Here is a 13,135-nt window from a genome sequence, read left to right as displayed (position 1 = left end):
GGCCAGGGTCGGTGTTGTATTGGGTGGGCAAGAGCTGAGACAGGAAAAAATCCCGACATCAAGCAAGAGCGTTTGGCAGGCTGGGCGGTTGGGGGTAACCACTACGGTGGGAGGAGGAGGAGGGGTCCTGGCGGGCAACGGAGGCCGAGAAGACTGCTACGGCCGACACGGCAGGAACGGCACACCCGAGATATCGCAGTTCATACCATCTTGGACGTGATGGGCCGAGGGGGGGGAGAGAGAGGGAGAGAGAGGGAGAGAGAGAGGGAGTGAAAGAACGAAAGAAAGGAAAAAGAAGAGAGAGTTCCCAACTGGGAGTAGGTAGCGGTTCACCATGCTTCTCTCTGGAAGCCTCCCCCCTGACAAGATCTAGATCCATGACCTCACCCCTCCTTTCCATCGCATGGTGGCTTTCGCGACGTCGTTCAAGTGCCGCCCCATGATTCGTGGTGAATGCCGTCGAGTGGCCAGGACACGCCGGGCGCGGTCGCAGCTGGGGAGTTGGGACGAAGAGAGCCATGTAGGTATGGTGACGGATGGATCATGACTGGCCGGGACTTTAATCATTGCAGCTCCGTGACACCACCACCAAACACAGGTGCTGATGGGGGGAATGTGTGAGGCGGTGGCTGTTGAGATGCTCCCCTATGGAACGGCGTGGCATGGAGATGGCAACCCGGTGCAGCTGACGGGAAGAAGAAACCCAAAATAGTAACTGGCTTATTGGGCGAGTTGCAAGAAAACGTGGCAAAAGAAAAGCGAGCCGCGAGCTACCTACATGAGATGCGGCGCAACGTGGACGGGTGCCTTGGGGGGGGGGGGGGGGGGGGGGGGGGGGGGGGGGGGGGGGGGGGGGGGGGTGGTCATGAGCTTGGCCAATGGCCGTCGAGTCTCGCTCTCCCATTTTCTCAACATTCGTCCTCTCGTGGCCATCCCTGTTCATCTCGAGGTATTCAGTTTCTCTTACGGTTTACCTGTGGCCTGTGGAGCCCGCGTCCTCCACTCCTCCGGCCCGGCGCAGCATCCTAGGCCTTGGTGTCCCCCTGGTCTCCCCCTCCCCCCTCTTGCTTCCCCCGTCCACCCATCCCCCAGTCCCGATGGGAGAGTGCCCAAAGCCCCCCCCCCCTCCCTGAGCTACGCCCCTCGCTGACCAATGCTGCTACCAGTGTCACTGCAAGCACACTGACGGACAAGTCTGCAATTCTGTAACGCCTTTTGCCCCTCCCAGGTCGTAGGTACGAGGAAATGCCCACCAGGGGGGAAGGCAGAGAAGAGGTAAGGTACCTTGAGTCTATTATGTGATGCCGCAATTCTGCTCTTTTGTTCATCTTCCTCCGTCCCATCATTTTTTCTACCCATTTTCTTCTCTTCTTTTTTTTCCATCTTTCCTCCACAGTCGACCTCTCGGACGTCTGAACGTGATACCCCTCCCCTCCCCTTCGCTTTTTTGTCTCTTCATCGCCAGGTTGGAATCTCTCTACATCTCCATCGCTCCTGAATCAACGCAGCTCAAATCCCACGCCAGCTGCTCGAGTCACTCACGCTACGATCATCCAGAGCCGACCAGCTCTCTCTCTCTCTCTCCCTCATAGCTACCGCATCAAACTAGACGAGACCAGCTCCAGCTCCACCAGAGGGAGTTCTAGACCAGACCCAAAACGAAGAGCTTCGGACTCTCGCTTCTCTCTGGCCCGCCGCGGTACCTTACAGATACACATCCACACTCGGCGTTAATAAGCCAACCCAAGCCACCGCATTTGCCGAGCGAATGACAGGAGCCATCCCGCTGTCGCTACGCTAGCTTGTCTCGCGCTACCACCTCTGCTTGCAAATACCGTGACAGGTCGACTCGGTTTAGGTCCTTTTTTTCGTCCGTTGCAATTCCTCGAAACCCCCCAATCGTCTTCCCCTCCGCTCCAGCACATCCGGTCTCTGGCCACGCCCAACGCTCTCTCGTCGCGCTCACGACCCCGTCGACGACGCTCCGACGCTTGTCCGCGCTCTCCGGGTTTTCTCACGTAACAGTGTAATCTCCCCCGGACCCGACACCGCCTTCATCTCACGAGAGTGACCCTCGGTGAACGCCGGCCAATTCTGTCCAAAATGGACCATATGGGCTTTCAGATGCCTCACATGGGGGGCCCGCCCCCATGATGAACCAGCCGCCTCAGATCTTTGGAGCCTATACCCCTGACGGCATGCCCGTTCAGCACATGCCCCCCGACCTCGCCGCCCACATGTTTGGCGACCCCTCAACGCTCCTTGACGATGCCAACGAGGCAAAGAGGAGAAGAATCGCGAGGGTAAGTGACCTAAAGCGGTCGCCGGAGGAATCCTGGCGGCTCCCTGTGTAAGAGCAGAACGCTTACGCCTTTTGCGCGCAGGCTTGTGACATGTGTAGGAAGAAGAAGATCAAGTGCGACGGCAAGCTGCCCGCCTGCAGCCACTGCATAAACTACAAGACGGATTGCGTCTTCACCCAGGTCGAGAAGAAGCGCAACCCTCCAAAGGGGTACGCCCGGCTTGCAATGTTCCCGCCCACTTTCGTGACATCCGGCTAACAGACCACCAGAGCCAAGTACATTGAAGGACTCGAGAACCGCCTCGGTCGCATGGAGAACCTCCTGAGGCTTTCGGGTTTGTAGCCCCCAGCCGCGTAACCTCTGGCGTAGGCTAACCCGTCGTGTAGGTCTCCTAGGTGAAGACGATGATGGTGACACGGATCTCGGCACCCTCGAAAAGCGCTTGGCGGAGAAGCAGCAGCAGCAGTCGAGACAGGCCTCTCAAGCTGTGTCCAATCCGACCTCACCGTCGCAGGCAACATCAGGGCAAAACGAGAACATGTCGACAACGCCGCAGAGCGCCGTGACATCGCCTGAATCAAGCAAGGATTCCAACAAGGAGCCCAAGGACGGCAGCAAGCATAGGGCCTCGGTGTCCGAGGAGAAGGACAACGAAGAAGAGGTCGAGGCACTATCCGAGCTCATGTGCTCTCTGGTTACGAACCAGAGTGGTGAGACCCGATACATCGGCTCCTCCTCTGGGTTTTCCATCTTTTCCCCCAAGGGAATTCAGTGGGTGAACGAAAAGACGGGCGACAACTCCTTTCAGCAGATGATTTCCGAGGTATCGCTTGACGACCACAAGTGGACCGCCTGGAAGCCCGAAGTCTTCAGCGATCTCTTCCGCCGCCCTATTTTCCGACCTTTGCCTCCCAAGGCCGAGGCGTTGTCTCTGCTCAAGGACTTTTTCGAGAACTTTAACTGCATGTTCCCCTTGTTCCACCAACCTACCTTCATGCATCTGGTCGAGCGACAGTATTCCGATGACCCTTACGAGGGCACCGGCTGGTGGGCGAGTTTGAACTGTGCCTTGGCTTTCGCTCACCGCCTGCGTGTCATGAGCAACCTCGTGCCGCAAGAGGAAGACGACAAGGCCTGGGGGTACATCAAGAACGCTCTGGGAACTTTTGCCGAGTTGACGATGCGCAACACGGATTTGCTGAGTGTGCAAGCCTTGCTCGGAATGGCGCTCTTCATGCAAGGAACACCGAACCCTCAACCCACCGTCCTCCTCGTCGCCACGGCCATTCGGCTCGCCCATACCATCGGCCTACACAAGCGCGGAACGGGTTTCAACCTCAACCCCATCGAAATCGAACAGCGAAAGCGAGTTTTCTGGATTGCGTACATGCTGGACAAGGACCTGTGTCTTCGGGCGGGCAGGCCGCCGGCGCAGGATGACGACGACTTGAATGTGGAACTGCCCGACGCCGATCCGGAAGACAACATCGGCAACATTCCGCTGGCTGAAAACAAGGGCAAGATGAACCTGTTCAGGGTGATGTGCGAGTTTGCGACCATCGAAAGCAAGGTTTACTCCCGGCTCTACTCGACCAAGGCCACTAAGCAGTCGAGCGGAGAGCTCCTGAACACCATCGGAGAGCTGGACCAAGAGCTCGAGGAGTGGAAGGACAGGATTCCGATCGACTTCAGACCGGAGCACGAGATCAGGGCGTCGCATACGCCTCTACTTTTGCACGTCGTCATGCTTCATCTGGCCTACTACAACTGCCTGACGACAATCCACCGCATGTCCGTCCACCACGGCTACTGGACAAGTCGCCTGTCCAACTACGCCATCCAGGGTCTTAATGCCAAGCCCCTGAACCCGCGTGTCTTCTCCTCTGCGGCTCTTTGTACTGCCGCTGCCAGAGCGTCGATTTCGCTTCTGAAGTACATGCCGCAAGGAGACTCTCCGAGTGTCTGGTACGTAGATCACTTTCTTTTGTGTGCTTTTGGACCCTTTGGCTAATTCTGCTTCACAGGCTGATTCTGTACTTCCCAGTGTCGGCATTGATGACGCTGTTTGGGAACATTCTACAAAACCCCATGGACCCCAGGGCCAAGTCCGACACGAGGTTGATGAACTTGGTCGTCAACTTCTTGTCAATGCTGGGGCAAGAAGCCGAGACGGGCGGTGTTCATCGTATGCTGGGTGTTTGCTCCGAGTTTGAGAGGATAGCCAAGCTCGTCATCGAGAAGGGGGAGAAGGAGCAGTCCTCGCGCAGGAAACGAAAGAGCGACGCCGCTACAAAGTCGACGTCAAGTCCTACCGCAACAAGTCACACCCCTCGACCGACGTCAGTGACAACGCCAACCCCCCACAGCATGCACGCGGCGAACACCCCTTCGGCGACAAACGGCCAGCTATCGCCCGATTTCAACGGCGAGGCCAACCGCCGGAGGCACGGCTTCAGCCCCATGCAGACAACGTCGATGCGAGAGCCATCGCCGGCTCTGCCGTCCGCTGGCTGGCCGCAAGAGTTCAACATTCCCGACCAGGCGAGCTTTGGCAACTTTGCAGAGATGACAGGATTCGGAGGGCCCAATAACCCGCGCTCGCCACCGGTGAACATGGGTGCGCCGTTCCAGCAACCCCTGTTGCCTCAAGACTTGTTCTCGCTTCCCATGACGCTCGACTGGGACTGGGCTGAGATGAGTGGCGGCGCTTACCCGACTGTGGAGAACGGCAACGTTGGCTGAGACACGATTGTATCTACGAGTGTGAGGCGCCGAGATGTTGGAATAGAACCGGATGTCGCGATGCATTTATGGGCAGGATCAAGGCTGCATAATGTGCATATGAGACGAAGTCACGAACTTTTAACGCATGTATGAGTAATTGGCCTGCTTGAGGCGGGAAGTTGTGTGACGGCTCTAGAGCCTGAAGAGAAACTGGCGCACGATGTCGTGTACTACCATAGAGTGGTGAAATACGTGCACAACGGATCAAAATAAACTCTGGATGACTGGGTCATTTACTACGTTCCACATGGTTCTCCATTATACAGTGAGAAACGGCTGCTGCTCAAAGGGCGAACGACTAACTGAACAGTTGCAATTGAACGAGCATAATAACTGAAAGCCCGCCAAATTCATCCACACTGAAAGCGTATGTACAGAGACAACAGCCTGGAGTTACGATGGAACCCATGCGGATACCCCTCAGACCCTGGAGGTCGACTCGTCGCACGGCTCGAATCCAAGTGTCATTCATTATCGGAGTTTGCGGCGGGAAGGGTCCTTCTAGCCGAGTAGGGGGCGGAGCGGTAAGAGTGGGTTCCAGACCTTACCTGTCTTAAAGGCATGGCTGTGGTCGGAGTTTGACAGTCACGTGCACCCGCTAAAATCTCGGCCGGCGGCGATGGGGCCCGACATGAACTCATCACTATGGGAGCTTTTGCCATCGTCCAGTCATCCCGGGAAAGCCTGGTCCCATTACCAACCACACTCTCTGTACGAATATTCCCACCACCGCTGCAAACTCCCCGCGGCTGGTGCTCCTCATCGCCACCAGAATCCCATTGACTCTTTTTTCCTTTTCCGTGCCCGACCACCGTCCAGACAATCAGCAGGGCGCATCAATGAGATAGCACATCGCTACACGCGGTGAATACTACTCCTACTCGGCACCGGTCGTCCCGCCTCGTCACCCCACGACGCACACAACACAATGGCGAGGTTCCTACGCCAGTCGGCGCAGCTCGCGCGAGCTGTAAGGCTCGCGCAGCAGCCCATCACACGAATGCGATTCCAGCCGTCGAGAATAGCACGACTCGGCCCGCAAGCTCCGCTAGCTTGCTATCGATCGCGGTTCTACTCGACCAACGGGCCCCAGCCCCCGAAGAATGAAAAGGACCCCAACGAGAAGAAGAAGCCCGAGGAGGAGCAGGACCCGGCCAAGCCCCAGCTGTCCAAGGAGGAGCAAATACGGAAGGACTGGCCACTGCCCGAAGGGTGGGTGTACCTCAACGAGGAGGAGCTCGGCATGCTGCTCAAGATGGCCGAGAACGACAGGCTACCCAAGTTCCAGAAAGACTTTTTTATCAAGAGCGTGGAGGAGATGAAGCTGCTCGGAGCTCCCAAGGAGCTGCGGGACCTCCTGGCGACGCTGAAGGAGCGCAAGCTGAAGATGACGGTTACCGACATTGCCAAGATCCTCCGCGTCTCGACGCAGGTCGCAAAGAGGTTCTCCGAGTACGAATCGACCGTGCTGATGCGCGAGGAGCAGGAGGGCAAGGAAAAGCAGGATGGCGCCAAGGACTCGCAGCAGGGCAAGGAGCAGAAGGAGGGACGCAATAACCAGGAGAACAGCGAGGGCGGACCCACCGGGCCCGGCGGCAAGAGATGGATCTTTGGCATGCTCAGCACCGGCGACCTGGTTGTGGCCGCCATCGTCTGGATCGTCGTTCTGCCGTTCTTTGAGTCGATGATCTTTGGCCAGGAGAAGGAGATTACATGGCAGGAGCTGCGGAGGAACTTCTTGGACAAGGGTCTGGTCAACAAGCTCGTGGTCATCAAGAACCCCGGCCGCGTCCGTGTTGAGCTGAACCGCGAGGGTGTGCAGTCGGTCTACGGCGGAAACGAAGGCATCAACCCCAACGTCCAGTACTACTTCTCCATCGGCTCGGTGGAGATGTTCGAGAAGCAGCTCGAGGAGGCTCAGGCCGAGCTCGGCATCCCGACGTCAGAGCGCATCCCTGTCAGCTACGCCAGCGAGGGCGGCATCATGCCCTTGGTCTACGCCTTTGGTCCTACTCTCCTCCTGGTCGGTCTCTTGTACTACACGACGAAACAAATGGGTGGCCGCGGAGGTAACCAGATGTTCGGGTTCGGCAAGAGCAAGGCCAAGAGATTCAACCACGAGACGGCAATCAAGGTCAAGTTCAGCGACGTTGCCGGCATGGACGAGGCCAAGACGGAGATTATGGAGTTCGTCAGCTTCTTGAAGACCCCCGAGCGCTTCGAGAGGTTAGGCGCCAAGATCCCCCGCGGTGCTATCCTGGCTGGACCTCCCGGAACTGGTAAGACGCTGCTTGCCAAGGCCACTGCCGGCGAGTCCGGCGTGCCCTTCTTCAGCGTCAGCGGTTCCGAGTTCGTTGAGATGTTCGTCGGTGTTGGTCCTTCCAGAGTCCGCGACCTGTTCGCGACGGCACGCAAGAACGCACCTTGCATTATCTTCATTGACGAGATTGACGCCATTGGTCGGTCGAGACAGGAGGGTAACCGCATGGGCGGCAACGACGAGCGTGAGGCTACCCTGAACCAGATCCTCACCGAGATGGACGGTTTCAACACCCAGGAGCAGGTGGTGGTGCTCGCGGGCACCAACAGAGCCGACATCCTCGACAAGGCCCTGATGCGCCCCGGCCGTTTCGACAGACACATCTTTATCGACCGCCCGACGATGAAGGGACGCCAGGACATCTTCAAGGTGCACCTGGCCAAGGTCGTCACCAAGGAAGACATGGACCACCTCACTGGCCGTCTGGCTACGCTTACCCCCGGCTTCTCCGGTGCCGATATCGCCAACGCCGTCAACGAGGCTGCCCTGGTTGGTAAGTTTTGTCGAATTCTCTCGTTACGGGACAACGTGCTAACCCCTCGCAGCCGCCCGTGCCAACGCCGAGTCTGTGGAGATGATCCACTTCGAGCAGGCCATTGAGCGTGTCATTGGAGGTCTCGAGCGCAAGTCTCTCGTTCTCAACCCCGAGGAGAAGAAGACGGTTGCCTACCACGAGGCCGGCCACGCCATCTGCGGTTGGTTCCTCAAGAACGCCGACCCTCTTCTCAAGGTCTCCATCATTCCCCGCGGACAGGGTGCACTGGGTTACGCCCAGTACCTGCCCCAGGGAGACGCCTACCTCATGACCGTCCAGCAGCTGATGGACCGCATGGCCATGACGCTGGGTGGACGTATTTCCGAGGAGCTCCACTTCCCCACCGTCACGACGGGCGCCAGCGACGACTTCCGCAAGGTCACTCACATGGCGCGCAAGATGGTGACCCAGTGGGGTATGTCGGAGAAGGTCGGCCCCCTGCATTTCGACGACGACCCGAACACCCTGCAGAAGCCCTTCGCCGAGGCCACGGCGCAGGCCATCGACGCCGAGGTGCACAGGATCGTGGAGGAGGCGTACAAGCAGTGCAAAGACCTGCTGACGGAGAAGAAGGCCGAGGTCGGCATCGTGGCGGAGGAGCTCCTCAAGAAGGAGATGTTGACGCGCGACGACCTGGTCCGCCTGCTCGGACCCCGGCCCTTTGGCGACAACCAGGAGTTTGAGAAGTACTTTGGCGGCCAGGGCCAGAAGAGCGCGCCGCCGCCGTTCCCCGCCGAGGAGATCGACAACCCTCCAGAGAACCCCCCCGTTCCCCCTACGCCAACATTCAAGAGCCTCGACGATGCGCCAAGGAGATGAGACCGTGGATGAGAGGAGGTGTGGCGCGCGGGCCGAACATGTTGATAGGAACGTTTATTTTGGATTCTCCCCTTGCATGAGGTTATCACATGGGAGGATCGCTTTCCACAAACAACAAGACCCGGACCAGCGCCGGCAATTGTAATTTTCACTTTCCTTTTTCCACCAAAAAAACAAAGGCTCTCAACTCTGCTTTCATGGCGGCTGTGTTACTAGTAGAGGCATCACCATCGGCGGCCGGAGTAGAACGGGACTTGAATATGTACTTGTAGGACTGTAGATACACTCTAGCTTGACTCTCTCGAAAAATACCGAATCGCCCTGCAGAGGGATCAAAGACGATGGGACTACGGTGTCGGTACTGCGGTCATGTGTGCTGTGATGATTGACTTGTTGTGGGAAGTGGCATGGTCTGGGGGTCCTTGGCGGATGTTGACGCGGGGTGTGTTTAGGCCGCGACTGGTCTAGTGTTTTTGATGCGGTTGAGGACTTCACGGAGGACTTACGAACGGCGCGGCCAAGGACGATACTGCCTCAGTAAAGAGACGATTGCTGATTCTGGGACTGGACTGAAAGATCGTGCACATAAGATAGGCTTGTCTGAGGCTTGCTTTGGCCGCTGTTGTGCGTTTGACTGCAAGCTCAAGCGAGTACCAATTTGAAATGATAATCAAAGGTGAGACCGTGAAGCTGCGAAGGCCGTCTTGATAGTTAGACGATGTTGAGCACCAAAGCAACACCAAAGTCTCCATATCTGTGTCGAAGCTGAAGTCAAACTGATGACAAGTGGCGAGCGGCGATGCGCTACGTAACGGTGATGAATCTGGCTTGGTATCGCAATGAGGCGCCACGCATTAGCGGTGCTGGGTACAACAAAGAGTTCGTTGACCCATCTCGCTAGCTTCCCTTCACCTCATCTCACCAAACCTCGTTTGCCCTCAGCCATGAGAGCCTCACAATAGTGAAGCCATACAAGCTCGTCAATGGCTTTGCCGCTACCAAATGGCCTACTAAACTGCCGTTTTGAAGACTTGAGAGCTGACCAGATCGGGGAGTTCTCGCTACCCCATGTGTCTGGATTTTTCCAATTGAGTAATTAGCGTCGCCGGCGGCCGGTTGCTTCAGTCGGTTCGAAAAGAGCTGACAATCTGGTCTGATATATGGCAATTGAGTATGTCTAATGACCTCCAACCCCATGGCCGTCCTTGATGCCTCGGACTAAGTGGTAGACTTTCGGCTGTTCATGTAAATTGTAATGACGTTTAAGACGGCTTTCTATCGACTACGTAGGTGAGAGATTAAGGTATAAGTGAAGGCTGCGAATAAGCAGAGTACAGAAGATCGGTCAATTACTGTCTCTGGACGCCAAGTTGAAGACCCAGGCCTACAACCTGAAGTCTTCTTTTCTCCGCCAATACATCTCACCTGAGGATGCGCCCGACGCTTCGCTAGCGTGGTCCCATCAGCCAATACGTCAGTCCTCCTACACCCTATCCCCGGGATGCTTGACGTGGTTTACACAGTAAATATTGAGCAGCACCGAGCACGGGGGACGCGAGCCAGAGCTAGAGCGGTGGTGCTGACTAACTCCACTAGCAGACAGGTTGCCGCTGTACATGTCATTCGTCCATCTGAAGTTTGAGAGTCCGTCGCAGCCCAAGGATGCTACCGAAGAACAGAATCGATGGGCAGCTCTCTTGGCATCGAATCGTGTTCGCCAAAGTCGAACCACAGTGAGACATTTAAGGCCTTGTTGAGATCGTCAAAGGCTTGCGACCGAAAGTTCACTTCTCTCTGCCCAAGCAGAATTTTGCCGCTCTCGGCCAATGAATCCGTCCGCTTTCCCAAGATTCCAGAATTCCATGATGACAAGACCGGGGTGTGCCGGGTGGGTAGTAGTTAGGAAACTATCTCCAACAGTGTTGGAGGTAACAAGATGCACGTGGCGACTCTTTGCATCAGCGGGCTGCTGACTCGAGGCGGTGACGGTAGCGAAGCGGGAGGCGACCAACGACGGGAGATCATTTAGGGGAACACTACCATCTTCCGTCATGCCTGCGTTCTCCGGCATGCCCTCGTGTGATGCGACTCTTGGACTCGGATAACCTCCCGCCTTTTGCGATTTACACGTCTCAAGATTAAACGGTTTCTGTAGTGGAGCGCAAGAGAGTGCTTCCAAGGCGGGGCCGGGTCTTTGATTTCTTGCCCTCTTACGAGCCAATCTCGATTGAGCATTGCGTCGAAAACCCCCTGTCGAGTTGCGCCGTTCCCTGCCATTTTTACCTTTCTCATTGCACTTCATTCCTCCTGCGGTCCTCCGATACCCACACAACCATCCCCGTCGACTTTCCAGAGTCGGTCTTGAACGTGCCTTTCTTTCCGTCATTGAGAGGGACCTTGTGGCCGATCAAGAACTCGACTTACAGCTTTTAAACACAACCACATCCCGCCTCTTTGGGGGCGAGCCAGGAGCCAAGGAGGAGTTTACTTTCGCACATTATCAACAGAGTCGCCCGCCGATTGTTTCGATAATAGGACATTTCTTGTCGACATGATCGTACACTTGGCTTTACTCGCGTATCGTTGAAGTTTTTTTCTTGTTTTGTTGTCTTGCTGTGTTCAGTTATTGCGCATTCATTTTTGCCGCTCTACGAAAACATCGCCTCCACGAAAGCTTTCGTCTTCTTGCGGTTGACGAGGTATAGCAACAGTAGGGCAACGGCTTGGATACTAATACCCTACTTCGCTTGAACGACTCTCGGTTCGACAAATATGGCTCCCAGCCCTGACGAAAAGTCGGTCTTACCGGCGCGCCGCCCTTCACCAGGCAGCCAGAACGCCACCCGGGCCGACGTCAACGGCAACGGCCACAGGAGCAGCGCCCGCGGTGCCGGCTGGTGGAAGGTGAAGCTGTTCCGCGGCATGGTCAACGACATTCGCCGCCGGGCCCCCTTTTACATGAGCGATTGGATCGACGCCTGGGACTATCGTGTGGTGCCGGCAACGGTCTACATGTATTTTGCAAAGTACGTAGTGGTTTTGTGTTGTTTTCTTCGTTGCCCCCTTGGATAGAGATCACTTCTCCATCTGCTCCTAGCCTGCTGCCTCTATTGGCCTGCGCCTTTCTGGTTCAATCATTGTCGCTCGTTGCCCCTATATAAGTCGCGACCACAAGCAAATGTGGAAGACTAACATACCCAACTTGCAGCATTCTACCCGCTTTAGCCTTCTCCCTCGACATGTTCACGAGTACGGGCTCAACGTACGGCGTCAACGAGGTCCTACTGGCCTCCGTCCTCGGCGCCGTGGTCTTCTCGCTGCTGGCGTGCCAGCCCCTGGTCATTGTCGGCGTCACCGGCCCCATCACCGTCTTCAACTATACCGTGTACGATATCATTAAGCCAACGGGCATCAACTACCTTGCCTTTATGTGCTGGATCGGGCTGTAAGTGCCAGCCCCCCAGCCCCCTTAATGAGGTGTCGACTCACAATGACTCTAGATGGTCCCTGGTATTCCACTGGATCTTGGCCATCACCAACTCGTGCAACTGGCTACGCTACGTGACGCGCTTCCCCTGCGACATCTTCGGCTTCTACGTCGCCTTCATCTACCTCCAAAAGGGCATCCAGGTGCTCGAGAGGCTGGGCGACGCCGAACCCTTCTACCTCTCCATCGTCGCCTCGCTGCTCGTCTTCATGGTCGCCTACGCCTGCGCCGGTCTCGGCGGCAGCGGTCTGTTTCACCACCACGTGCGCACCTTCCTCAAAGACTATGGTACGCCTCTCACTCTCATCTTCTTCACCGGCTTCGTCCATATTGGCAGGATGAAGCCCGTCCATCTGGAGGTGCTCCCGACCGGCATTGCCTTCATGCCGACAGCCGACAGGAGCTGGCTTGTTGACTTTTGGAACATCAATGTCGGAGACGTCTTTCTGGCCATTCCATTTGCCATTTTGTTGACCATCCTGTTTTGGTTTGACCACAATGGTACGAGTCCCCATTCCCACCTTTAACCATATTAGGATATGACTGACGCGAGAGCAGTCTCTTCTCTCATTGCACAGGGAACCGAGTTCCCCTTGAAAAAGCCAGCCGGGTTCCACTGGGACCTTTTCCTGCTCGGCCTGACGACCGGTGTTGCCGGCATCCTGGGCCTGCCTTTCCCCAACGGCCTCATCCCTCAGGCCCCGTTCCACACGGAATCCCTGACGGTCAAAAAGTCTTACGCCGAAATGGACGAGAAGGGTGAGTTCAAGGGCAGCTACGTGATCAAGGCCTCCCACGTCGTTGAGCAACGAGTCTCGAACCTGGCCCAGGGCCTTCTCACGCTCGGCACCATGACGGGCCCCTCCTCGTCGTCCTGCACCTGATCC

General features: G+C 56.7%; 3 protein-coding genes across 3 annotated transcripts; all 3 read left to right on the top strand.

Annotated features, from left to right (window-relative positions):
• Positions 1 to 2,153: 2,153 nt before the first annotated feature.
• On the top strand, positions 2,154 to 5,045 carry ColSpa_09385 (fusaridione A cluster transcription factor fsdR; the record flags this gene model as incomplete). Its single annotated transcript, XM_049275597.1, has 5 exons — positions 2,154 to 2,303; positions 2,385 to 2,512; positions 2,573 to 2,637; positions 2,690 to 4,268; positions 4,328 to 5,045. 5 exons carry the CDS (start codon positions 2,154 to 2,156, stop codon positions 5,043 to 5,045), a joined length of 2,640 nt encoding a protein of 879 aa, XP_049131554.1.
• Positions 5,046 to 6,015: 970 nt separating this feature from the next.
• ColSpa_09384 (mitochondrial respiratory chain complexes assembly protein YTA12) lies at positions 6,016 to 8,761 on the top strand (the record flags this gene model as incomplete). The annotated part of the gene is made up of 2 exons (XM_049275596.1): positions 6,016 to 7,900; positions 7,953 to 8,761. 2 exons carry the CDS (start codon positions 6,016 to 6,018, stop codon positions 8,759 to 8,761), a joined length of 2,694 nt encoding a protein of 897 aa, XP_049131553.1.
• Positions 8,762 to 11,533: 2,772 nt separating this feature from the next.
• Positions 11,534 to 13,132, top strand: ColSpa_09383 (putative transporter; the record flags this gene model as incomplete). The annotated part of the gene is made up of 4 exons (XM_049275595.1): positions 11,534 to 11,787; positions 11,970 to 12,206; positions 12,262 to 12,749; positions 12,807 to 13,132. 4 exons carry the CDS (start codon positions 11,534 to 11,536, stop codon positions 13,130 to 13,132), a joined length of 1,305 nt encoding a protein of 434 aa, XP_049131552.1.
• Between the last annotated feature and the right edge of the window lie 3 nt (positions 13,133 to 13,135).

Source organism: Colletotrichum spaethianum (genome assembly GCF_022836535.1).
Source record: "Colletotrichum spaethianum MAFF 239500 DNA, contig28, whole genome shotgun sequence".
NCBI classification, from domain to species: Eukaryota; Fungi; Ascomycota; class Sordariomycetes; order Glomerellales; family Glomerellaceae; genus Colletotrichum; species Colletotrichum spaethianum.
This window is presented reverse-complemented; position numbering and strand designations above follow the sequence as displayed.